General features: G+C 45.8%; 1 protein-coding gene across 2 annotated transcripts in view; it reads left to right on the top strand.

Moving 5' to 3' along the window:
* Positions 1 to 21,133, top strand: part of USP7 (ubiquitin specific peptidase 7) — a gene marked incomplete in the record, with an annotated part of 508,930 nt that overhangs the window by 167,810 nt on the left and 319,987 nt on the right. For both annotated transcript variants that reach the window (XM_077448850.1, XM_077448849.1), the window contains 1 exon segment: positions 7,603 to 7,693. In XM_077448850.1, coding sequence (XP_077304976.1) covers positions 7,603 to 7,693 — 91 coding nt within the window.

Below are 21,133 nucleotides of genomic sequence, written 5' to 3'. Positions count from 1 at the left end.
TCAGCAAAACGCTTCCAGTTCAACAGGACGACCCTTGGGGACTAAAGCGTCCCTGGAACTGCGAGAACAGTGTTACCGCATGGAGGTTTGCCCCCGCCTATACAGGTGGGAAGGTCGCCTTCGGGAGTTTACAGCCCAGTGGGCCGCTCTGCTATCTGGCCAATGGGTCTGCAAACTGATTTCCCTGATAGAGTTCCTCTCTTGGCCAATAAACAGATCTTCCCTTCCAGCATACCCTTACACCCGTCTCGCTGGGAGGCCCCATGATGGCAGTATAGGACCTGCTAAACCTCAGGGTGATGGTGTCTGTTCCGGTGTCGGAAAGGTTCCATGGGTTCTACTCCAATCTGTAGTCCCCGAAGAAGGAAGGTGTACGTCCAATCTTGGACTTAGTCTTAATTGCTTTAAGTACAGGGGCTGTGGAGAGTGTGGAATCAGTTTGCTTAGTAGTCGCTGCACTCCATCAAGGGGACTTCCTGGTGTCTTTGGACACCCAGGATGCGTACCTGCACATACCCATATGCTTCAGGCATCAGAGTTCTGCGAAATGCAGTCAGGGAAGCCCACTACCAGTTGTGGCTCTTCCTTTTTGACTTGGCTTCAGCACCCCGAGTCCTTACCAAGGTATTGACTTCGATTTTTGGTGTTGTTGAGAACGGAGGATCACAATCGTATTTACTGGGACAACCTCCTTCTGAGTGCAGCTTCTGCCTCAGAATTAGAGGATGTGGCGATCACCATGCAAACCCTGCAGGTATTTGGGTGGCTGTTGAACTTAAAGTCGGTGCTCATACCGATTCAGAGCTGGAGAGCCAAGGCTTACCACTGGACTCCATGGAAGCGAGCGTTTTCGCCCTTCAGACAAACTGCAGCCTCTCAGAGCTGCGGTAAAACTATTGCTGAACCCCAGGTGGTCGACGATTGTGTTTCTGCATGCGAGTTCTGGGCCTCATGGTGACCTCCCTTGAGGCAGTACCGTATGCCCACTTCCACTTGCAGAAGGAGATATTGACATAATGGGACATATCTCCATTATCCCTGGATCCAGAGATTCAGGTGAGCCAGCTAGTCGGGGACTCCCTGCTCTGGTGGCTGTGGTCCCTGGCACTTTGGTCCGGGAAGTCGTTCCTACTTCTGCATTGGGCTGTGATCACAACAGACACCAGGCTGACCCGTTGGGGTGGAGTACTGGGAGTACAGTCAACCTAGGGTCTCTGGTCGGGTGAGGAACCCAAGTTGCCGATCAGTATGCTCGAACTCCAAGCGATCAGGCTTGACACTCCACATAGTTGATGAGACTACGAGGGCATATGATCAGGATCCAGTCAGCCAACGACATGGCGGTGGCATATGTCGACCATCAAGGAGGAGGAACAAGTAGCTCAGCTGCAGCACAGGAATTGGCTCACATCCTTCAGTGGATAGAGCGACAGGTACTGGCCTTATCGGCCAATACATCCTGGGAGGAAGAAACTAGCAGGTGAACTACCTAAGTCGCCAGATGCTGGACCCAGGAGACTGGTCATTGCATCCAGACATGTTCAGGCTATTGTGCCTGCGGTGGGACACACCAGACGTGGATCTCCTGGCTTCCTGTCTCAATCGGTAGGGCAGAGATTTGTATCCAGGATAAGAGATTCTTGGGCAGATGCGTCAAGTTACGCTGGTGGCTCCATGGCATCAGTACTCACTGATGTACGACTTTCCCTCGCAAAAGCTATTACCACGTTTGCTCCGCAAAGTGGAGGCCAAGGGGGTTCCAGTAATACTAATGCCCCGGGATGGCCTTGGCGTCCCTGACGCGCCGACCTAGTACGCCTGGTTGCGAAGACTCCCTGGCGACTGCCGTTGCGAGAGGACCTTCTGTGTCAAGATCCGATTCTCCATCTTGTTTTACCATAGCTGGTTTTAACGGCACGGGTGTTGAGAGCCAGATGCTAAGGTACTGAGACCTATCGGACTCTGTGATCTCAACTATGTTGAGAGCATGGAAATCTTATTCTCGGAAGATATACCGCCGTACCTGGAAGTCATACATCTGTGTGTGAGGAGAAAGGATGGCATCCATGCACCTATTCAGTTTCCAGTATCCTGCTGTTTCTACAGTGAGGACTAGACCAGAAGTTGGTTTCAAGCACCATTAAGGGACAAATATCAGCCTTGGCTGTCTTTTTTTTTTTTTTTTCTTCAGGGACCCCCTGTCATCTCACTTTCTAGTGAGCACTGTTGTTCACGGTGTCCTACTTGTAGTTCCTCCGGTGCGTCCACCGTTGCCCTGTGGGATCTGAACCTGGTGTTATCGGCGCTTCAGAAACCGCTGTTTGATGAACATCGTCAGAATTCCGTTGAGTCTTTCTCAGAAAAGGGGTCTTTCTAGTGGCCATTACATCGGCCAGGAGGGTTTCAGAACTGGCGGCCTTGTCTTGCAAGTCGCCCTATATGGTTATCGATAAGGTGGTGGTGCGTTCGCAGCCTTCCTTTCTGCCAAAGGTGGTTTCGGTGTGCCACATCAATGATATTGTGTTACCATCTCTGTTCTAAAACGGACACATCCTTAGAGGTGGCCCTTTATTCCCTGGATGTGATCAGGGCTATAAGGATATATTTGCCACAGCTCCCCTTCGGGAGTTGGATATCTGTTTCGGTAGCTGGGCCAAAAAAGTAATGGTGGTCTAGTCTATCACCATGTCCTGGTGGGTCAGACAGATGTGGTACAGGCCTACGCCTTTAAGGGGCAGGTGCCCCCCCCCCCCTTTCCTACCATGGCCCATTCCACCAGGACAATGGGGCCTCTCGGTCTTCCGACATCAAGTGTCAGTCGCTCTGGTGTGTAAGGTGGGATTTAGTAGTCTGTTCACACTTTTACCAAATTCTACAGAGTGGATGTAAGGGCATCGTCTGATGCCTTCTTGCCCGCAAGTTTGCGGGCGGCCGTGTAATGTTGCAATTCTGCACTACTTTTTTTCTGTTTTAAATAAAATAGTTACTTTTGAGTATAATGCACTGTTGCATTGTTTCTGCAAGTTCTGATGCGGTCAGATACGGTGGTGACTCCCTTGTAGGGAGCACTTCTGTTTTGTGGGTGAAGTTTTAATGTTTCCCACCCCTCGTTATGATACTGCTTGGGGACGGCCCAATGGTTAAGAATAAAGGAGCTGTGTCAGTCAGTGAACGTAAGAGAAAATTGTATTTTTGTAATCGCTATAAAATCCTTTTCTCTGTAGTTCACTGGCACAGCACCCTCCCCTCCTATTGTTTTACGTTCTACTACTTGTTGACGTACTGGGGATGCAGTAAGCAGGCTGGAGGGTTTTTCACTGAAGGGCCTGCCCCTTGGGCGTAACTAGGAAGTTCTGTTTTTTGTACATGTTCTGCCTAGTCCTCACCTGATGGTGGCGTAACAACCCAATGGTCAAGAATAAAGGAGCTGTGTCAGTAAGTGAACTACAGAGAAAAGGATTTTACATTGAGTACAAAAATCCTATTTTACCAGTAATGAAGTTTTAAGCATTTCCCCTTTTTAAGCACGCATCTTCTCCAGTGCCAGGCGCATCTGCCTCTAGGCAGTCTCGACGGACTCCAATGTCAATCTCAAGAGAGACCTCAGGGGCAGTCCCAGGGCCAAAAGAGGGCTTGAGGCAGAAAGCCTGCAAAACAAAATGCTAAAGCCTCCTTATGAAGGGGTGCCCTCGCTCACTCGGGTGGGGGGCAGGCTTCTGAAATTTTCAAATATCTGACAGGAACAATGTCAAGACAAATGGGTGGCTTCCTCAATTTCTCTAGGTTACAAACTAGAGTTCTTAGAATTCCCATCTCCTCGTTTTCTAAGATCAAACGTTCCCAGAGAAGTCTTTCTTTCTAGCTCTGGGTCATCTCTTCTCCCAGAAGGTGAAATCAGAGGTTCCCATCAGAGGAACAGGGTTCCAGGTTTTATTCAAACCCTTTCACATTTCCATAACCGAACGGGAAGGTAAGACCTATTCTAGATCTCAAAGATCTGAACCGGCACTTAAATATCCGGTCCTTTCACATGGAGTCAATCTGATCAGTTGTCTCAATTTTGCAAGGAGGGTATTTTTTGGCATCGATCGATATCAAGGATTCATATCTCCACGTGCCGATATTTCCTGCTCATCAGAAATTTCTATGCTTGGAGGTAGAAAATTGTCATTTTCAGTGTTTGGCTCTGCCATTCGGTCTAGCTACCGCACCACGTTTGTTCACAAAGATCCTGGTACTTCCTTTAGCTAGGTTAAGGGCTCAGGGTATAACTGTCCTAGTCTAGACTATCTGCTTTTAGTAAATCAATCAGTCTCTGGTCTAAACCAAAGTTTAATCTCCGCTGTAAGTTACCTGGAATTCCTAGGCTGCATTCTCAACCTAGAAAAATCCTCCTTAACCACTTCAGCCCCGCAAGGATTTACCCCCTTCCTGATCAGAGCACTTTTTGCGATTCGACACTGTGCCGCTTTAACTGACAACTGCGCGTTCGTGTGACGTGGCTACCAAACAAAATTGGCCTCCTTGTCCTGTTCGCGTCCAGATTAAACAAAGTCGACAACTTTGTCAAGGGAGAGGGATCCGCTAGTGTGCGGAACAATCGCCCTGGTCTTTCCATGGGATCAGTTTTCACTGATCTATTCGTTTCCTCTGGTTCTGCTTCCGCGCCTTCTCCGCAGGATCAAGCAGCAACGGAAGGAGGTGATTCTGGTGGCCCAGAAGATCTTGGTTTGCGCAGATCATAGGGGTCCCTTGGACCCTGCCGCTGTGGCCAGACCTTCTCGCACCAGGTTCCATCCTACCTTACAAACGCTAAATTTAATGGTTTGGCTATTGAAACCCACTTTCTAAAGGCCCGTGGGTTATCTCCATTCAGTAGTGCGTACTCTGGTTAATGCTAGGAAGCCAGCCTCCAGAGTCATTTAGTATAGAGTCTGGAAGGCAGGCATGTATTTCCTGCTGTGGATCCAGGGGTTGGCACCGCAGAAAGTATGTCATAGGTAGGATCCTTGAATTCCTGAAAATGGGATTGGAAATTAAGCTGGCTTTGAGTACTATCCAGGGCCAGGTCTTGGCCTTATCAGTATTCTTCCAACGGCTTCTTGCTTTTCCTTCTCTGGTGCGTAGTTTTATTCAGCGGAAACAAATTAACCCCCCCCCCCCCCCCCCCTCAGGGCACCTCTCTAAATCCTTGGGATTTGTATTTAGTCTTGTTGGCTTTACAGAAACAGCCTTTTGAGCCTATACGGGAAATTCCTTTGGTTCTTTTGATGAGAAAAATAATCTTTGGTTGCCATATCTTCTGCCAGAAGGGTATCGGAGTTGGCGGCTCTGTCTTGTAAAGTGCCCTATTTGATCATGTCTAAGGAGACTCTTTACCGAGATTGTAGTTGCGGGGTGTCAGACTGACACCCCGCAACAACGATCGCCATGATGCGCACCCCCGGGGTCGTGCAGCGGCTTAAAATCCTGAGGACGTCATATGACGCCCAGTCAGGATTTTGAAACCACTTTGCAGCCGTCATTTGCCTATAGGGCGGGCGGTAAGTAATTAAAGTGGAGGTCCTCCTCAAAATGTTTTTTTTTTTTTTTAAAGCCAGCAGCTACAAATACTGCAGCTACTGACTTTTAGTAAATGGACACTTGCCTACCTGTCCAGGAAGTCAAGCGTTGCAGCCTCACTTCCAATTTCCCTACTGCACATGCTGGAGTCACGCTCTGCGTCCTCACTGATCCCCGCTGTGTTTTGGAACCTGTGTGTTTCCCAGAACGGGGGGGGGGGGGGGGGAGATGACACGAAGGAGCGGAAGCCTATTCCCAGAAGTGGGTGCAAGTATCTACAATTCCCCCCCCCCCCCAAAAGGTGCCAAATGTGACACCGGGGGGGAGGGGGGGGGGGTTACGAAAATCGGAGGTTCGCTTTGTGTGAACCTCTGCTTTAAGTAGATCTTTAACACTGTAGTGCCTTCTCTTCCCTAGATCAAGGCTCTGGGATAAAAGGCGGTAGAATAATATCCTGGTTCAAGTGAAAACCTGTCACCACCTTCAGTAGGAATTCAGGATGAGGCTGCAATACCTTATCCTTAGGCATGATCAAATAGGGCACTTACAAGACTCCAATACCCTTCTGGCAGAGGATATGGAATAAAAGGATAAAGGAATTTCCCGTATAGGCTCAAAAGGCTGTTTCTGTAAAGCCGACAAGACTAAATCCGATGGAGACTCTTTACCACGTGATCAGCCGTGTCCAATCACGGCTGATCAATGTAAATGGGAAGAGCCGGTGATTGGCTTTTCCTCACTCGCGTCTGTCAGACGCGAGTAGAGGAGAGCCGATCGACTGCTCCTCTGATATGGGGTGGGATCTGTGCTGATCAAAGTGCGACAGCGTTGAAAGCTCAAAATTGGTTCGGGCAGGAAGGTGTTTAAGTGCCTGGTATTGAGGTGGTTAAAGGAGACCACTCAGATTTGCAAAACAGATGTGGTTTGTACTGCCAGAAGGTCATTAAAGGGGACAAGCATCATCAAAATGTACCTGTTTCATGTTAAAGCGCACTCCACCAGGGCTGTTAAGGCCTCTTGGGTGGTGCATCACCAGGCCTCTATGGCTCAGATCTGCAAGGGGCGCAACTTGATCTTCAGTCCATAAATTTACCAGTTTCTATCAAATCGAGGTTAAAGGTCATGAGGCCATTTCCCTTGGGTGTAGTGTACTGTAGGCTGCAGTAGAAGTCCTCTAGCCTCTTAATGCCCTACCTTTTTTGTTGTATCCCTCCCTTCAGTTGCCGTTTCTGTGGGACATCCCCCTCCCTTCTTTGGTATACACGTATATTGCTTGGCTACAAAACTGAGGTGCTCCCAGGAGGGGTTATATAGGGAGTACACTACTTGTCTTAGGGCGTGCCAGTGTCCATCACCTGAAGGTGATCTATAACCCACATAGTAACTATTATGGCTATGTATCCTCTGATGTACTTCAAAGAAAATAATTTGACAGGTAAGCAATTTAAAAAATCCTGTTTTTTTTTTTTTTTTTTTTGTTTTTTTTTTAATGCTCATTCCACAGAGTTTAAAGGCATCTGAAGGCCTAGGTTATGTATGCTTTTTATCCCTACATCCAATGTAGCATGTTTTAATATACTGCCAAGTACAAGGTAAACTGATTAAGGCTTGATTTAGTCTATATAATTGTTCCCTCTTGTAGCAGGATCAAGGGGTTTGATTTTCTTCTACACTGAAATGATGCAGCAAACTTTGGTGCCTACACGTGTCTTTTGTTTCCTTCACAGAAAACGTGTTTAACCCCTTGGCGCTAACTGCCGCCTGCCCTTTAAGGGGTTTGCTATGCCGGGAGGTGGGGTGTGACTTATGGCCCCATGACTGCCGTGATCGGCGAAGTCCAGACCGCAAGCTGCGATCGGGAACTTTCCGTGAGGCCACCGGACACTGCCTGGAACGCGCAAGGGGTGCAGCATTGTCAGCGTTAATGCATGCCAAGATGCGCCAATTGGTTAAACACTTTAAAGCCCTATGCTGATTCGTGCCTTCTTAGTGTATAAGTTATAATGTTCAGATGCTCATTAGTATATTTTTGTTTTTTAGTCTTACATACAATGTAAGCACGTAGACTACCGGTCTGAACGGATAGAGGACTACTATGATATACAACTCAGTATAAAAGGAAAGAAAAATAGTGAGTACTTTTTTGTTACTTTTGTTAGACAACTGTCAAATTCAGCAACACAAATAGCTAGCGTTGACGTTTTAGTGACTGAATGTTGATGTTCATGTGTTACAAAGATCAGTGATCGCCAACCTTATGGAACCCCTAAACTCACAATTCTTTGAGTTCCGTGGACCGTTAGCATGAATTATCCATACCTTTATAGTCACAATGCTCATGCTCTATGCCCCAGTCCCCCTGGATCACACTGCTGCCTTATACACAATGCTACGGCTCTGACACCCCTCACTTTGTGACTGTCAGTGCGCATTGAGAACAACACTGGAAAAACTGGAGTGTGCACATCCACCACAATGTTGATTTGCGTCAGAACCCCTGTGGATTACTAAAATTTTCTCGTGGACAATCAGTAGTCCACAGACCACTGGTTAGCGACCACTGATACAGAACAGGTGTAATGCAGTTTCTATGTTTTTTATTTTATTTTTTTTATTTTATCCCCCCCCCCCCCCCCCCCACATAGGTGAATGGGGGTTGTTGGGTAGGTTCTCACATGTGTGGTGCTTCTTAAAGGGCTGATCTAGACGGGAGAGCTGTACATTAGTCTAACTGAATGACCCATTGCATAGGACAAGCTGAAGTTTAACCATGGGTATAGCTAGCATAACCTAGCATGGGGTAACCGCAGATTTTAAAGTATAACTAAAGGCAAAACCTCTTCCGTCTCCAGAACCGTAATACAGGGGGAATCTTCCAATGGGGACATTAATGCTAGTGACCTGTGGGTCCTTAAGAGATTCCCTTAATTTACAGGCTTTTCCTCTCACTTCCATAGCAAAAACAGGGACAGGAAGTAGGCAAACCTCCCCCAAAGAGTTGACAAAAACTGGCGGGGGTTATAACCCTCCCTTACCTATCCAATGGAGAAATGTTTTGCATATGGTTCTATTTTAATCATTTAAAATTAATGTAAAATTGTGTTTAACTAATTCTGCAAAGTTATTAACAAGGAAAACAAACCTGAACACCTTTGTAGAACAGTTAACATCTAAATCTTCACAACACATGTGGAATAATCCCTTTCAGAATTCTTTTGCATTTTATGCAGTGTTGAAGTGAAAATGGTAACCTCTCCCGCTGCCCATAAAATGATCTAGTGGCCAATTTTCCGCTGGGACCACTTTTATGTGAAACTGGGTCGCCCACTCTATAAAAAAAATACCAGGGTTATGGCAGTTAGCTGCTCACACAACCCCGGTATTTAACATCAAAGCAGTGACGGTTGTGTATATATACAGTGGGCGGTCCAGAAGTGGTTAAAAGGGTTGTAAAGACAGTAGATTTTCTATCTTAATGCATTCTATGCATTAAGATGAAAAGCCTTTTGTGTGCAGCATTAGCCCCAGCGCCCTCTAGTACTTGAGCCCCATCTTCCTACAGTGATGTCCACGAGTGCCGGTTGAGACACAGCAGCAGCACCATTGGCTAAGGCTGCTCTGTGCAAAACCACTGCATAGAGCAGGCAAGTATGACATCTTTATTTTTTATATAAAAATATACTTAACAATAACTTTAATTGAAATGGTCACTTTACTTTGAAGGACACATTAAAGGGGTTGTAAAGGTAAATATTTTTTCACCTTAATGCATTCTATGCCGTGCGCACGGGGTGTTTTCAAAAACCTTTTTTTTTTTTTCTTATTTATTTTAATTGATTTTATTTTTACACTGTTTAAAAAAAAAAAATTTGATCACTTTTATTCCTATTACAAGGAATGTAAACATCCCTTGTAATAGAAAAAAGCATGACAGGTCCTCTTAAATATGAGATCTGGGGTCAAAAAGTTCTCAGATCTCATTTGGACTTAAATGCAATAAAAAAAAAAAGTAATTTGAAAAAATTACATTAAAAAAATGTACCTTTAAGAGATATGGGCAAAAACGTTTTGATGTCGCTTCCGCCCTCCTATGGTATAGAGACGACTGGGGGCCATCTTAGCCTCACTCGTCTCCATACCCAGCTAGGAAGAGGACCCGATCGCCTCCACCGCAACAGACGGCTCCGGTAAGCGGCGGGAGGGGGGTGGCACCTCTCCCGCCGCAGATAGCGGTGATCTCGCGGCTAACCCGCTGCGGAGACCAACGTTGTGGTACAGACGACTGGCGCCTGAAGAGATGGTTATCTCGGTTGTGGCAGTAGCTACTGCCGTTACCGAGAGATCCCTCTTCAAAAATAGGACATACATCGGCGTGCGCTGGTCGTTAAGTGGTTAATCACCACTGTTTTTTTATTCTTTGCGACATAAGTGAGAGAGAGCGAAAATTTTCAAAAACGTTTTTTAGTTTCTATGATAAAACAAAAAAAAATTGCAAACAAGTCATTTTTGTTCATAAATTTGGGGCAGAATTTATACTGCTACATCTCTTTAATATCCACTAATGTGGGTTATTTTTACCAGTCTCTTTGAAAGTTAGAGTTTACAAGCTATGGTGCAAATCATTGAAAATTTATCACATCTGATTACACCTGATGCATTGACTGCCTATTTCATTTCTTGAGGCTCTGAAATGTCAGGAAATACAAATATCCCCCAAATGACCCCCTTTTTAAAAGTAGACAGCCCAAGGTATTTTAGGGGCATGGTGAGTTTTTTGAAGTTGAAAGTTTTTCCCACATTTCTTGGGAGATTTTTTTTTTTTTATGTTTTTTTTCAAAATTGCTATAAGTTATTTCTCATACACAGCATATGCATACTCCAATTACACCCCAAAATACATTCTGCGACTCTTCCCGAGTATGGCGATACATGTGTGGGACTTTTACACAAGCTGGCCACACAGAGAGGTCCAACATGCAGGGAGCACCATCAGGGGTTCTAGGAGCATAAATGACACCTCTAATTTCCTACCGACCTATTACAAGGCCCTGGAGCACCAGTACAATGTAATTACCCACAAAACGTTTTGGAAAGCAAACACCCCAATGTCTATTCTATTAGGCATAATGAGTCTTTTGAACAGTTCATTTTTTTTTCCCACAAGTCTTCGGAAAACATGGAAAGAAAATGAAAACTTTGTGTGTAAAAAATAAATAAATAATAATAAAAAAGTCAGTTTAGAAGATATTTCTAACTCAAAGCATGTACATAGCAAAAATGACACCCCAAAATACATTCTACTACTCATCCTGAGTATGGCAATACCACATGTGTGTGACTTTTACACAGCCTGGCCACATACAAAGGCCCAACATGCAGGGAGCACCATCAGGCCTTCTAAGAGCATAAATTACACCTCTTAATTTCCCAACGACCTATTACATTTGTGAAGGCCCTGGAGCACTAGGGCAATGAAATTCCCCATAAAATGACCCCCTTTTGGAAAACAAACACCCCAAAGTATATTCTCTGGAGCATTAGGAGTCTTTTGAACGGCTAATTTTTTTACACAAGTCTTCAGCAAACGTGGAAAGAAAATTAAAATCTTTTTTTTTTTTTTTTTCTTATTTTTTGTTATCCATTTATAAGATTTCTAACACATAGCATGTATATAGCAAAAATTACACCCCAAAACACATTCTGCTACTCCTGAGTATGACTGTACCATGTGAGACTTTTACACAGCCTGGCCATATACAGAGATCCAACATTGAAGTAGTACCTTCAGGCGTTCTAGGAACATAAATTGCACATCTCATTTCATTCCTACCTATCACACTTTTGAAGGACCTGGAGCACCAGGACAATGGAATTGCCCCCAAAATGACCCCATTTTGGAAAGCAAACACCTCAACGTGTATTCTATGAGGCATGGGCTGCAAATAGGTACTCGGGTACTCCGGGCTGGTGACGGGTACTCAGATGGGCTGTGATGGGGCACGAATCAGTGTGGTTGGCGTGTACACTAGGCGTTAACAAGATGTTACCTTAATCTCCTCCTCCCACACGGTGTGTGAGGAGGAGAACCCGGTAACATCTCGTTACCAGGGTTTGTTTACATTCTGTGACCGGCTATGATTGGACACAAGGGGTCATGTGGTAAAGAGCCGCATCCCCGATCGCCGCTCTGCACGTGCGCTGTGAATGGACACTGCCAGTCACGTGGGTCGGGGATGCCAATCGCACAGATCGGGGATGGGCTGTGTCCGAGGGACACACCTCATCCACGATCGCCACGCTACGGGCCCCCGGGCTTTTCGAGGTGGTACTGTATTCTCAATTCCACACTTGAGTCTTGCAAAAGGAGATCCTGTCCAAATGGGACAAACCTCTGTTGTCCCTGGATTGTCAAATTCTGGTGAACCAGCTAGCCAAAGATTCGCTGCTCTGGTGGCTGAGGTCGCCGGCCCTTTGGTCCAGGAAGTCGTTCCTTCCTCTTCGTTGGACGGTGATCACAACAGATGCCAGCCTGACCGGTTGGGGGGCGTTTGGGGTGTACAGTCGGCCCAGAGTCGCTGGCCGCAGGAAGAATCCCGCTTGGCAATCAATGTGCTGGAACTTCGGGCGATCAGGCAGTGCCTGTCCACATGGTCAAAGAGGCTGCAGGTGCGTCTGGCCAGGATCCAGTCGGACAACGCCACGGCGGTGGCATATATTCCTCCTTGATGGTTGACAAGGAGCTTGGCTGCAGCACTGGAGGTCGCTCACATCCTGTGATGGGCAGAGCAGCGCATGCCGGCTCTGTCGGCCGTTTGCATTCCGGGCCTAGAAAACTGGCAAACGGACTACCTAAGTAGTCAGATGCTGGACCAAGGGCAATGGTCGCTACATCCGGATGCATTTAGTCTCCTTTGCCTAAGGTGGGGCACGTCAGATGTGGATCTCCTGGCCTCTCGACTCAATCGGAAGGTACAGAGGTTTGTGTCCAGGTCAAAAGATCCCTGGGCGGATGTGTTGGTGGCTCCATGAGGGCATTATCGGCTCCCCCCCAAAACTTCTGCCACGTCTGTTTTGCAGTGGAGGCCGAGGGGATTCTGGTGAAAAACTGACTAACTATTCTCTGTTCGTGAACAGATAGAACTTCTTGAAGCTCACAACATACAGAAAGAGGTGGAGGTTGTTTTCCCAGTACTGGATCCCCCTTCTAAAGGGTCAACCAATTCAGGAGCTGTCAATGCTACCATAGTGGCACTGCAGAACCAGACTATGGCTCTGCATCTATAGGGTGGCACACGATCGAGCAGTCTTTCATGGACTAGTCACTGCATCACACCTTAGGCCCGTGGCGCCAATGCTCCAGTCAGAGGCAATCTGCTTCTCCTCTAGAGGTGCTACTGTTATCCTGTCACTTCCAGCAGCATGCAGTGGGAACTCCATGCATCGGTTCCCTTAGGAGGCATGTTGCTTCACCAGATCTTCCTCCTCTCCCTCTGGGTATCCTAGTATAGCCATCCCCAGCCCTGCTCCTGACCACAATTGCAGCCTATCTGGATTCCTGTGGTGGCTCCCACCAGACACTAGTGCCACAAGGCTCTATGCCTGGTCTATTTAATCTGTTAGTGATGGAACCATGGGCTCGGTGGGTTAGGTATGTTTTACTGATGATCTAAAGGTGTGCGGTAGGGTTGATGTTCCTGGAGAGGTCTAGCACATGGAACTTGATTTAGCTTTGCTGGAATATTGGTTAGCACATTGTAAATGGCAGTTCAGTGTTTGTAAATGTAAAATTGGGGGAATTGAGCAGTTTTCCTTCCTGCAACCCGTTGTTGCAGGTAAGGAAATTGTATCATATATGGCTTGCTTAAAACATAAATAAAGCACAGCATGAGTATTCATACACACCGGAAATATAGGCTTGTACCGCCAGGTGGTTGGACACTGGCAAAGCTTTTGAGGACGTGCACACTGAGCACTTTACCTAGGATCCCAACCTGCTCTCAGTAATCAGTTTCCCCATTTAGAATACGGTCTAGTTCTGGAGACGACCTCATGCCCATAGACCTGCTCTGGATGTCAGGAACAGTCTACTGCTGAATCGTGGCGGATTCAGTGAGTGTAAGGTGTCTCCAATCCCCTAAACAAAAATGAACAGTTGAGCCTTGCAGTGGGGACATGGGCCCCACTGCATGGGAAAACTTTTTTTTTTTGTCTGGATTTAAATACAATATGGGGGTATGAATAGGGTTCAGCAGGGCAGTGTTTTCAATATGAAACCACGTTTAAAGTGCACTTGGGTAAAATGTCCTCAAACTAGCAGGCGAGAAGCTTAAAACTAATCTTAAAGACTTTCAGCAGAGGTAGTGGCTTAGAACAAACCTAGATCTATATTTTTTTCTTGTTTATCCATGAACAACGTGCTCTTTCTGCTGTCACTGTTTTGCAAACCTTAGTTGGACTGCAGGTGAAATACTTCCTGTGTCCTTCAAAAGACAAGCAAAAAGGCATTTTGCACTCGCTGTAAAAATCCTTTTTTTGGAGTTCATTGAGGGGTGCAGGTCTCACCACCACTTTGTGTTCTTTATACTCATGTTCTTGGTAATGCTTTGCTATAAAATTAGGCATGCTGGTAGTTGGAAGGGTTATCCTAGGCTTGCCTACAGCTGTTTGGCAATATGCAGTTCTCCTTTTTTTATATATTCTTTATTTTTCTTTTTCGTACATTATTCAAACGTCATTATACACATCTTGAGAGTGGAGTCGTACAGTGTATTACAGAGATACAAACTCCTTACACCTCTCATCTTACATAGTACCCTTAAAAAACCCCCTCCTCCCCCCCCCCCCCCCCCTCGGGCATAACAAAAAAAAAAAAAAAAACGGGCGGAGCTGTGCCCCCCATTCTCCGCCCGTGTCCTTCGCCCTCCTCCCCTGTTCCCTGCTCCTATTAATCAGACATGGCAGTTCCCACTCTCTATGAATGTCAGCCATTGTTGCCATTTCCCTTGGATTTCACTTTCTGGCTCCTAGGTTTTATTGATCGAGTCTTCAATCAGTCTACTCTGCTCCACCCTCTGCACCCACTCAAGAATTGTCGGCCCCTGGGGGTCTCCCCAATGGTTTGGTATTAAGGCTTTGGCTGCATTCAAGAGATAAGGGATGAGAGTGGCTTTGTATTGCCTTACTCCCATGTCTGTATCGTGGAACAGGCAAGCCCATGGACATTTCCTAATCCTCTTTCCGGTTATCAAGTATATGTTTTCAATTATCTTATCCCAAAAGGGTCTTATTTTTGGGCAATCCCACCATATGTGTTTGAACGTGCCTTTGTTCTTTACATTCCCTCCAACACATCAAATCCTCACCCCTTCTTAACTTCTGCATTCTTATGAGTGTCATGTACCACCTCGCTATTTGTATGCCATTTCATATGTTCGTGAATCTTTCGCTAGTGCATATGTCATTGTTAATAATTTTCTTCTGTGTTCATCATTTCTAAGTATCCCCAGTTCCCCTTCCCATTTCCCTAAATATACAGGTAATTCCCCTTCTCCCTCTCCTCTTAGTATTTTGTATAATTTAGATACCCTTTTCACTATACTGTGTGGGTCCTTAAATAATTTTTCTAGTGGCCTTAACTCATTCATTCCTCATAGGGGATGTGGAAGCCCTTGTGTGAAGTGTAATAATTGATTATATCTCCATTTGTCTAAAGGTCTGTCCCCATTGTTGAGTGATTTCCCTATATGTTAGGATCTTATCCCCTTTCATCACCTCTCCAAGTGTTACTTCTACTTTCTGTGCCCATATGCTATAATACATACGCTCTTCCATTCCTGGCAAAAAATATTTTGTGTCTAGTAGTGACATTAAGGGAGAATTACATGTCCAGTTATGTGACTTATTTATTTTATCCCATGTTCTCAATGTGTGCCTTGTGATTGTGTTAGTGCCTGATCCTAAGTTCCTTACTTGGGCTGGTATCCAAATAATTTTTACTAAGTCTGTCCCACTTAATCTGGTTTCCAGCTCTGCCCAGCTCTTCCCCTCTAAGTTGTGTATCCAATCTACTATCCTGGATAATATTATGGCTTCATAATATTTTTTAAAGTCTGGGAGACCCACTCCTCCTTTTTCCTTCTCCTTTACAAGGACCTTATGTGCGATACGCGTTTTTTTTGGGTGCCATATGAATGCAAGAACAAGAGATTTTAATTTTCTAAAAAAACTTCCCGGCAGGGAGATGGGGACCATTTGAAATGTATATAATACCGTCGGCAGTATGAACATTTTTATTACGTTCACTCTGCCTATCCACGATATTCTTTTATGTTTCATATTTTCCATTTGGGATTTGATTTTATTAAGTAGAGGTATATAATTTGCTTCGTACAAATTCGTCCTTTTTACCGTTAATTTTATCCCTAGATAGCTCAGTTCCCCTCCATTTAAAAGGCAGGCTTGCGGTTAAATCTCTCTGATCTTCTTCAGATAGATTCAGATTTAGTATTTCTGTTTTAGATAGATTGTTTTTAAAGTTAAATATTCGGCCATATTGATTGTTCCATTTCCTTCATTATCGCTGGGATTGATATTCTAGGGTGTGTCACATACAATAGCAGATCATCCGCAAATGCAGAGACCTTATACTCTCTACCTCCCACTGCGATTCCCCGTATGTCCTGACTGCCCCGGATCGCCGCCAATAACGGCTCCAAGGCAATCACGAAGACGATCGGGGACAAGGGGCATCCCTGTCTCGTCCCGTTGCATAATTCAAGGGGGCGAGACAGGGAGCCATTCACCTTGATCCTAGCTGTCGGTTTGTTATACAATGCTTTTACCCTCTGCATCATTCTCCCACCCAGCCCCATATATTCTAAGGTCTCATTTATAAACTCCCAATCTGCTCTATCAAATGCCTTTTCGGCATCCACCGACAAGAGCAGCGTGGGAGTCTCTCTTCTAGTTGCTTCCTGTATCAGCATTATTGACTTCAAAGAGTTATCCCTCCCCTCTCGTCCCCTAACAAATCCCACCTGATCGGTATGGATCCACTCGGGGAGGAGTGTTTTCAATCGCTCGGCCAAAATTTTTTCGCGTAGATCTTTACATCCGTATTCAATAATGAAATCGGCCTGTAACTCTCCATCGCTGCTGGGTCCTTTCCTTCTTTCAAAATCAATGTGATGTGGGCGAGCAGGGCCTCTTCACGGAAAGCCCCCCCCCGTCCCCCACCTCAGTGAAATATTCACAGAGCTTGGGTGCTAGAAAATTTTGAAATTTTTTATAATATAAAATAGAGTAGCCATCCGGTCCGGGGCTTCCCCCCATAGCTGTTTCTTTAATTGCCCTTTCCACTTCCGTAACTGAGATAGGGGTCTCTAGTTCCTGTAATTCATCACGTATCACTTTTAAGCAGTTAAGCTTCTCTAGGTATTCCCTGATCGTTTTTCCTTTTCTCCCTTTCCACCCTTCTCATGCCTATGTTATATAAGGTGCTATAGTATGACTGGAAGTTCTCTGCAATGTCCGTTGTTGCAAACTTCATCTCCCCCTCTTTATCTCTAATCTTCAGTATATAGGTCCTATTTTTCTGTTCTTTTACTCTTCTGGCTAGCCACTTGCTTGACTTATTGCCCCACAGATGTCTCTCCCTATTTATTTTATGGAAAGCTGTCCTCTCTTGTTTTAGAAATTCTTCTAGCTCTCTTTTTTTATTTTGTAGTTCCTGGGATTCCTGGAACCCTCTGGGTCTGGTCATTTGTTCTAATTCCTCAATCTTCTTATATAGCTGTACCTTCGCCTTCTCCCTGTCTTTCTTTTTCCCTGCACCAATTCCAATCAAAATCCCTCTAATAACCGCCTTATGTGTCTCCCAAATAGTAGCCTTTGAGCATTCTCCTGTGTCATTCGTCTCATAGAAATCGCTTAATTCCTGCAGGATTTTTATGCTTACATCTTGCTCTTGAATAAGTGAGTCATTCAATTTCCATGCACTTCCTGTCCCCATATGACCCTGTATTTCTAGTTGGATTTTTACCGGGGCATGATCGGACAAAGTGATTGACTTAATTTCTGCTTTTTTTAAATTGGCTACCAATTGTTGTCCTACAAAAATATAGTCTAGTCTTGTAAAGGTTTTGTGTACTGAGGAGAAATGGGTATAGTCCCGTTCTTTCTGATGGGTAATCCTCCAACCGTCGTGTAGCTGAGCGTTGGTAAATGCTTTATTTATTTTTCTATACCGGTGTTCTGCCCCCGTGTACCACCCCCTGAGGAGTCCAGCTTAGGGTCTAAACACCAATTTAAATCACCTGCTAAGATTACCATGCCCATTCTGAATTCTTCCAGTTTACTTAATACTCTCAACAAAAATTTCTCTTGGTTACTATTTGGTGCATACACATTGACAATCGTACATTGCATACTTCCCAATTTGCCCTTTAAAAATAAATATCTCCCCTCTGGGTCAGTCAGTCGGTCCTCGATTTCAAATCTTACTGATTTTTCAAAGCCAATTGCTACTCCTCTGGAGTGCGCTGAAGTGGAGTCTCCGTAGAACCACATTGGGAATTGGTAAGATGATAAATTTATCCCTGAGCTACTAGTGATATATGTTTCTTGGAGACATATAACTTTTCCCCCCATAAATTGGAGTTCTTTGTTGATTTTATACCTTTTTTCCCTTGTGTTTAATCCCCTCACATTGTATGTTATCACGTTAATAAGAACCATTGGCCTCTATTATGTTATTCTATCGTTTCCCGAGCGCTGACCCAGAGGGGGCTTCCCCATTCCAGTGGACCAGGAGGACGCGAAGCACACCATAAAAAAAAAAAAAGAAAAAAAACGATGTATGAAACCCCATACCCCCCTCCCACCTCCCTCCCTCTCCCCCAACTCTGCAACTGCAGCCGTTGGTGGGGCTCTCCCCCCTTTTGGGTGTACATGAACCCAACCCTATCTCTCTGACAGCGTCTATTCTTCATGTCTACCCGGGGGTTCGTACCTGGTAGCACCTACCCAGCGACGACGACTCCCCCACCCCCACCTCCCCCCCCCTCCTTCCCGCCGGACCCCTCTGACCCTCAACATTGCTGCCCCCTGTTTCTATTATCTCCCTCTCCATCACTTCTCTCTTTAATTCTCCTTCTCTGCCATCTTAGCTTTCTTTGGGGAGGGTGCGTGTCTATTTCTTCCTGCCAACCTGGTAACGGAGGGGGGGGGGGGGGTGATCTCTAGGCTCTCACAGAACCCTCTTAAGTCCTCCGGAAAGCGGAGCACCGCCGAGCGGCCATCTCTTCGCCCCCTCAAACACGCTGGGAAACCCCACTGATATGGGATGCCCGCCGCGTTCATAGCTTCCGTTAAGGGTTTTAGCAGTCTTCTCCTCAGCGTTTCTGGGGCTAAATCTGAAAACACTCGCAGCTCTGTATCCTCAAAGGGAATCTGACACTGCCCTTAGTTTCTCCATTATTTGCCCCTTCTCCTCTACGTAGTGAAACCTGACTATCACATCCCGTATTGCTTCCCTACTTACTCCTCCCCTGACTGCGATCCTGTGAACCCTATCTAATTTTATGCTTTCGGTTGGCTCCCTTTGTAATAGGGGATTGAAAACCTGCTGCACTATTTTACCCAACTCTGCGGCGCCATATTTTTCAGGGATACCTTTAATGTGTACATTCTTCCTCCTACTCCTGTTCTCCTGATCTTCTAATTTGTAAAGGAGGGACCTATTTGTTCTCTGTAGGTTCTGTACCTGTTCTACTATCTCCTCTATCCTCAGCTCCTGGTTGTCCATTCTCTCTTCAATCTCCTCTACCCTCTCTAGAACTCTACCTATATCTGCACGCACTCCCGCTATTTCTGTCTTTAGGGCCGCCTCCATTTTTGCGAACATTTCCCCCAGCATCTCTTTTATCAGGGTGGGATCCACTTGGGGGCTGGGTCGCAGGGTCTCTTCCTCGGGGATAGATTCTCCCATTGCTCTCTCCCCCCCTTTCTCTCCTTGGCCTCTGTTCAAGCTTTGAATTGTGGTGCTTGTAGTGCTTGTACTTATCTCTTTCGTCCCCCCACTTCTAGCCCCGTCTGCTTTTGCACCTTTACCTTCCTCTCCTAACTTGTCTACTCGGACCTGACCTCCTTCCCCCTCCTTGTTTTGGGCTTTCCTGCCCCTCTTCCAGCGTACTGGTATTCACATTGTTACATGCCATATATCTCTGTATCCCTCCGGGGCTGGATATCGGGGGGGGGGCGCTTTTACCTGATTTTGTCTTCCCCCCTCATTTTCCCTTGCTTTTTTTTTTCCCCTTCCCCTCTTCTTTTTTTTTTTTTTTTTTTTTTTAAGCCCTCCTCCCAACTTCCTTTCCTAATCTATTCCTTCGATTGTCCCACCTATCTAATTCCTAAAGTCCTTTCTGATGGACTCGTCCAGCCCAAGGTTGGCCCTTTTTGGGGTCCACCTGTGCCCCCTTTACATACACAAAAATATACGAAAATGTCAATATAAACCTCCAGTATACCCAAAGGAAGAATACAGAAATATGGGGGTAGTGTTCTTTCCAGTCAATTCAGCTGGGCTGACGAAATTGTCTCCTGGAGGGGTCAAAGGGCACAGATAGTCTATACTCGGGTATGTTGGAACTGGGGGGTCTTCTAAAGTTTCTCCGGTTATCCAGTGTATACTCTCCTATCTCTTGCACGATTTCCTCCTCTTAGGCAGGGTGGTATTCCATATCGCTATCTCTGTGCTTCTCCCTTCGGGTCGGTAGATAAGATGGTCGAGACTGGCGTCCTGCTACTTCCAGGGAGAGGTATTAATACCCTCTTACTCTTCTGAAGCGGGGTTTTAAGGAGGCGAACACAAAGGGGGCAAGGGGGTATGAGTATCCCAGTCAAAGCTTGTCCATACACTTGGAGAGAGGCCCTCTAATCCACCGATTACTAAGGAGGATACAGACACTCTAACTCTCCACTTTAACAAATCCAGGGAAATCACTTCCTTGCAGTTCCCTCTGTCCTTTATCTCACCTTTCGGGCGGGGGGGTACCTTCACTCTTGGGAGGGGGTCTGGTCAGAGTATCGTTTGAAAACCTTCTAGGAGTATTCACCATCCACCCATATGTTTCCGGGATGGCCTATGGAATTTCAGAGCTAGTCACAGTCCTTGTCTTTCTTGCTTCTTGCATAGTATACCTGGTGCACCTTGGCATCTAGGGAGTAGTCATGTACTGTGTATAAAACAGCTTGTGGGTAAAATAAGACCTTGTTAGCCGACCATGATCAGCCAATTTGACTCATATCTCTAAACATCATTAGCAATCGTCTCTGTAACAGTCCTTATTTAGTGAGCCTTTTGCAAAAACAATCTACTCACTTCATATCATATTCCTGGTCATTCTCCCCCTCCCCGTCCAGTACCTTTCCTCTGTGGCTCCGTCCCGTGCTGCTTCCGCCCACCGGGTCCTTGCTTGGCACTCCCGCCTGTAATGGGTTACCGTTTGGGATCCGACCGGCTGACTCCTATGCCTTTTAACTCGTCTTCCCGTCTGCCGAGCTGTCGGGTTGC

Source organism: Lithobates pipiens, unplaced genomic scaffold (genome assembly GCF_037356315.1).
Source record: "Lithobates pipiens isolate NorthernLeopardFrog02 unplaced genomic scaffold, aLitPip1_a1.2 Scaffold_22, whole genome shotgun sequence".
In the NCBI taxonomy this organism is placed as follows: Eukaryota; Metazoa; Chordata; class Amphibia; order Anura; family Ranidae; genus Lithobates; species Lithobates pipiens.
This window is presented reverse-complemented; position numbering and strand designations above follow the sequence as displayed.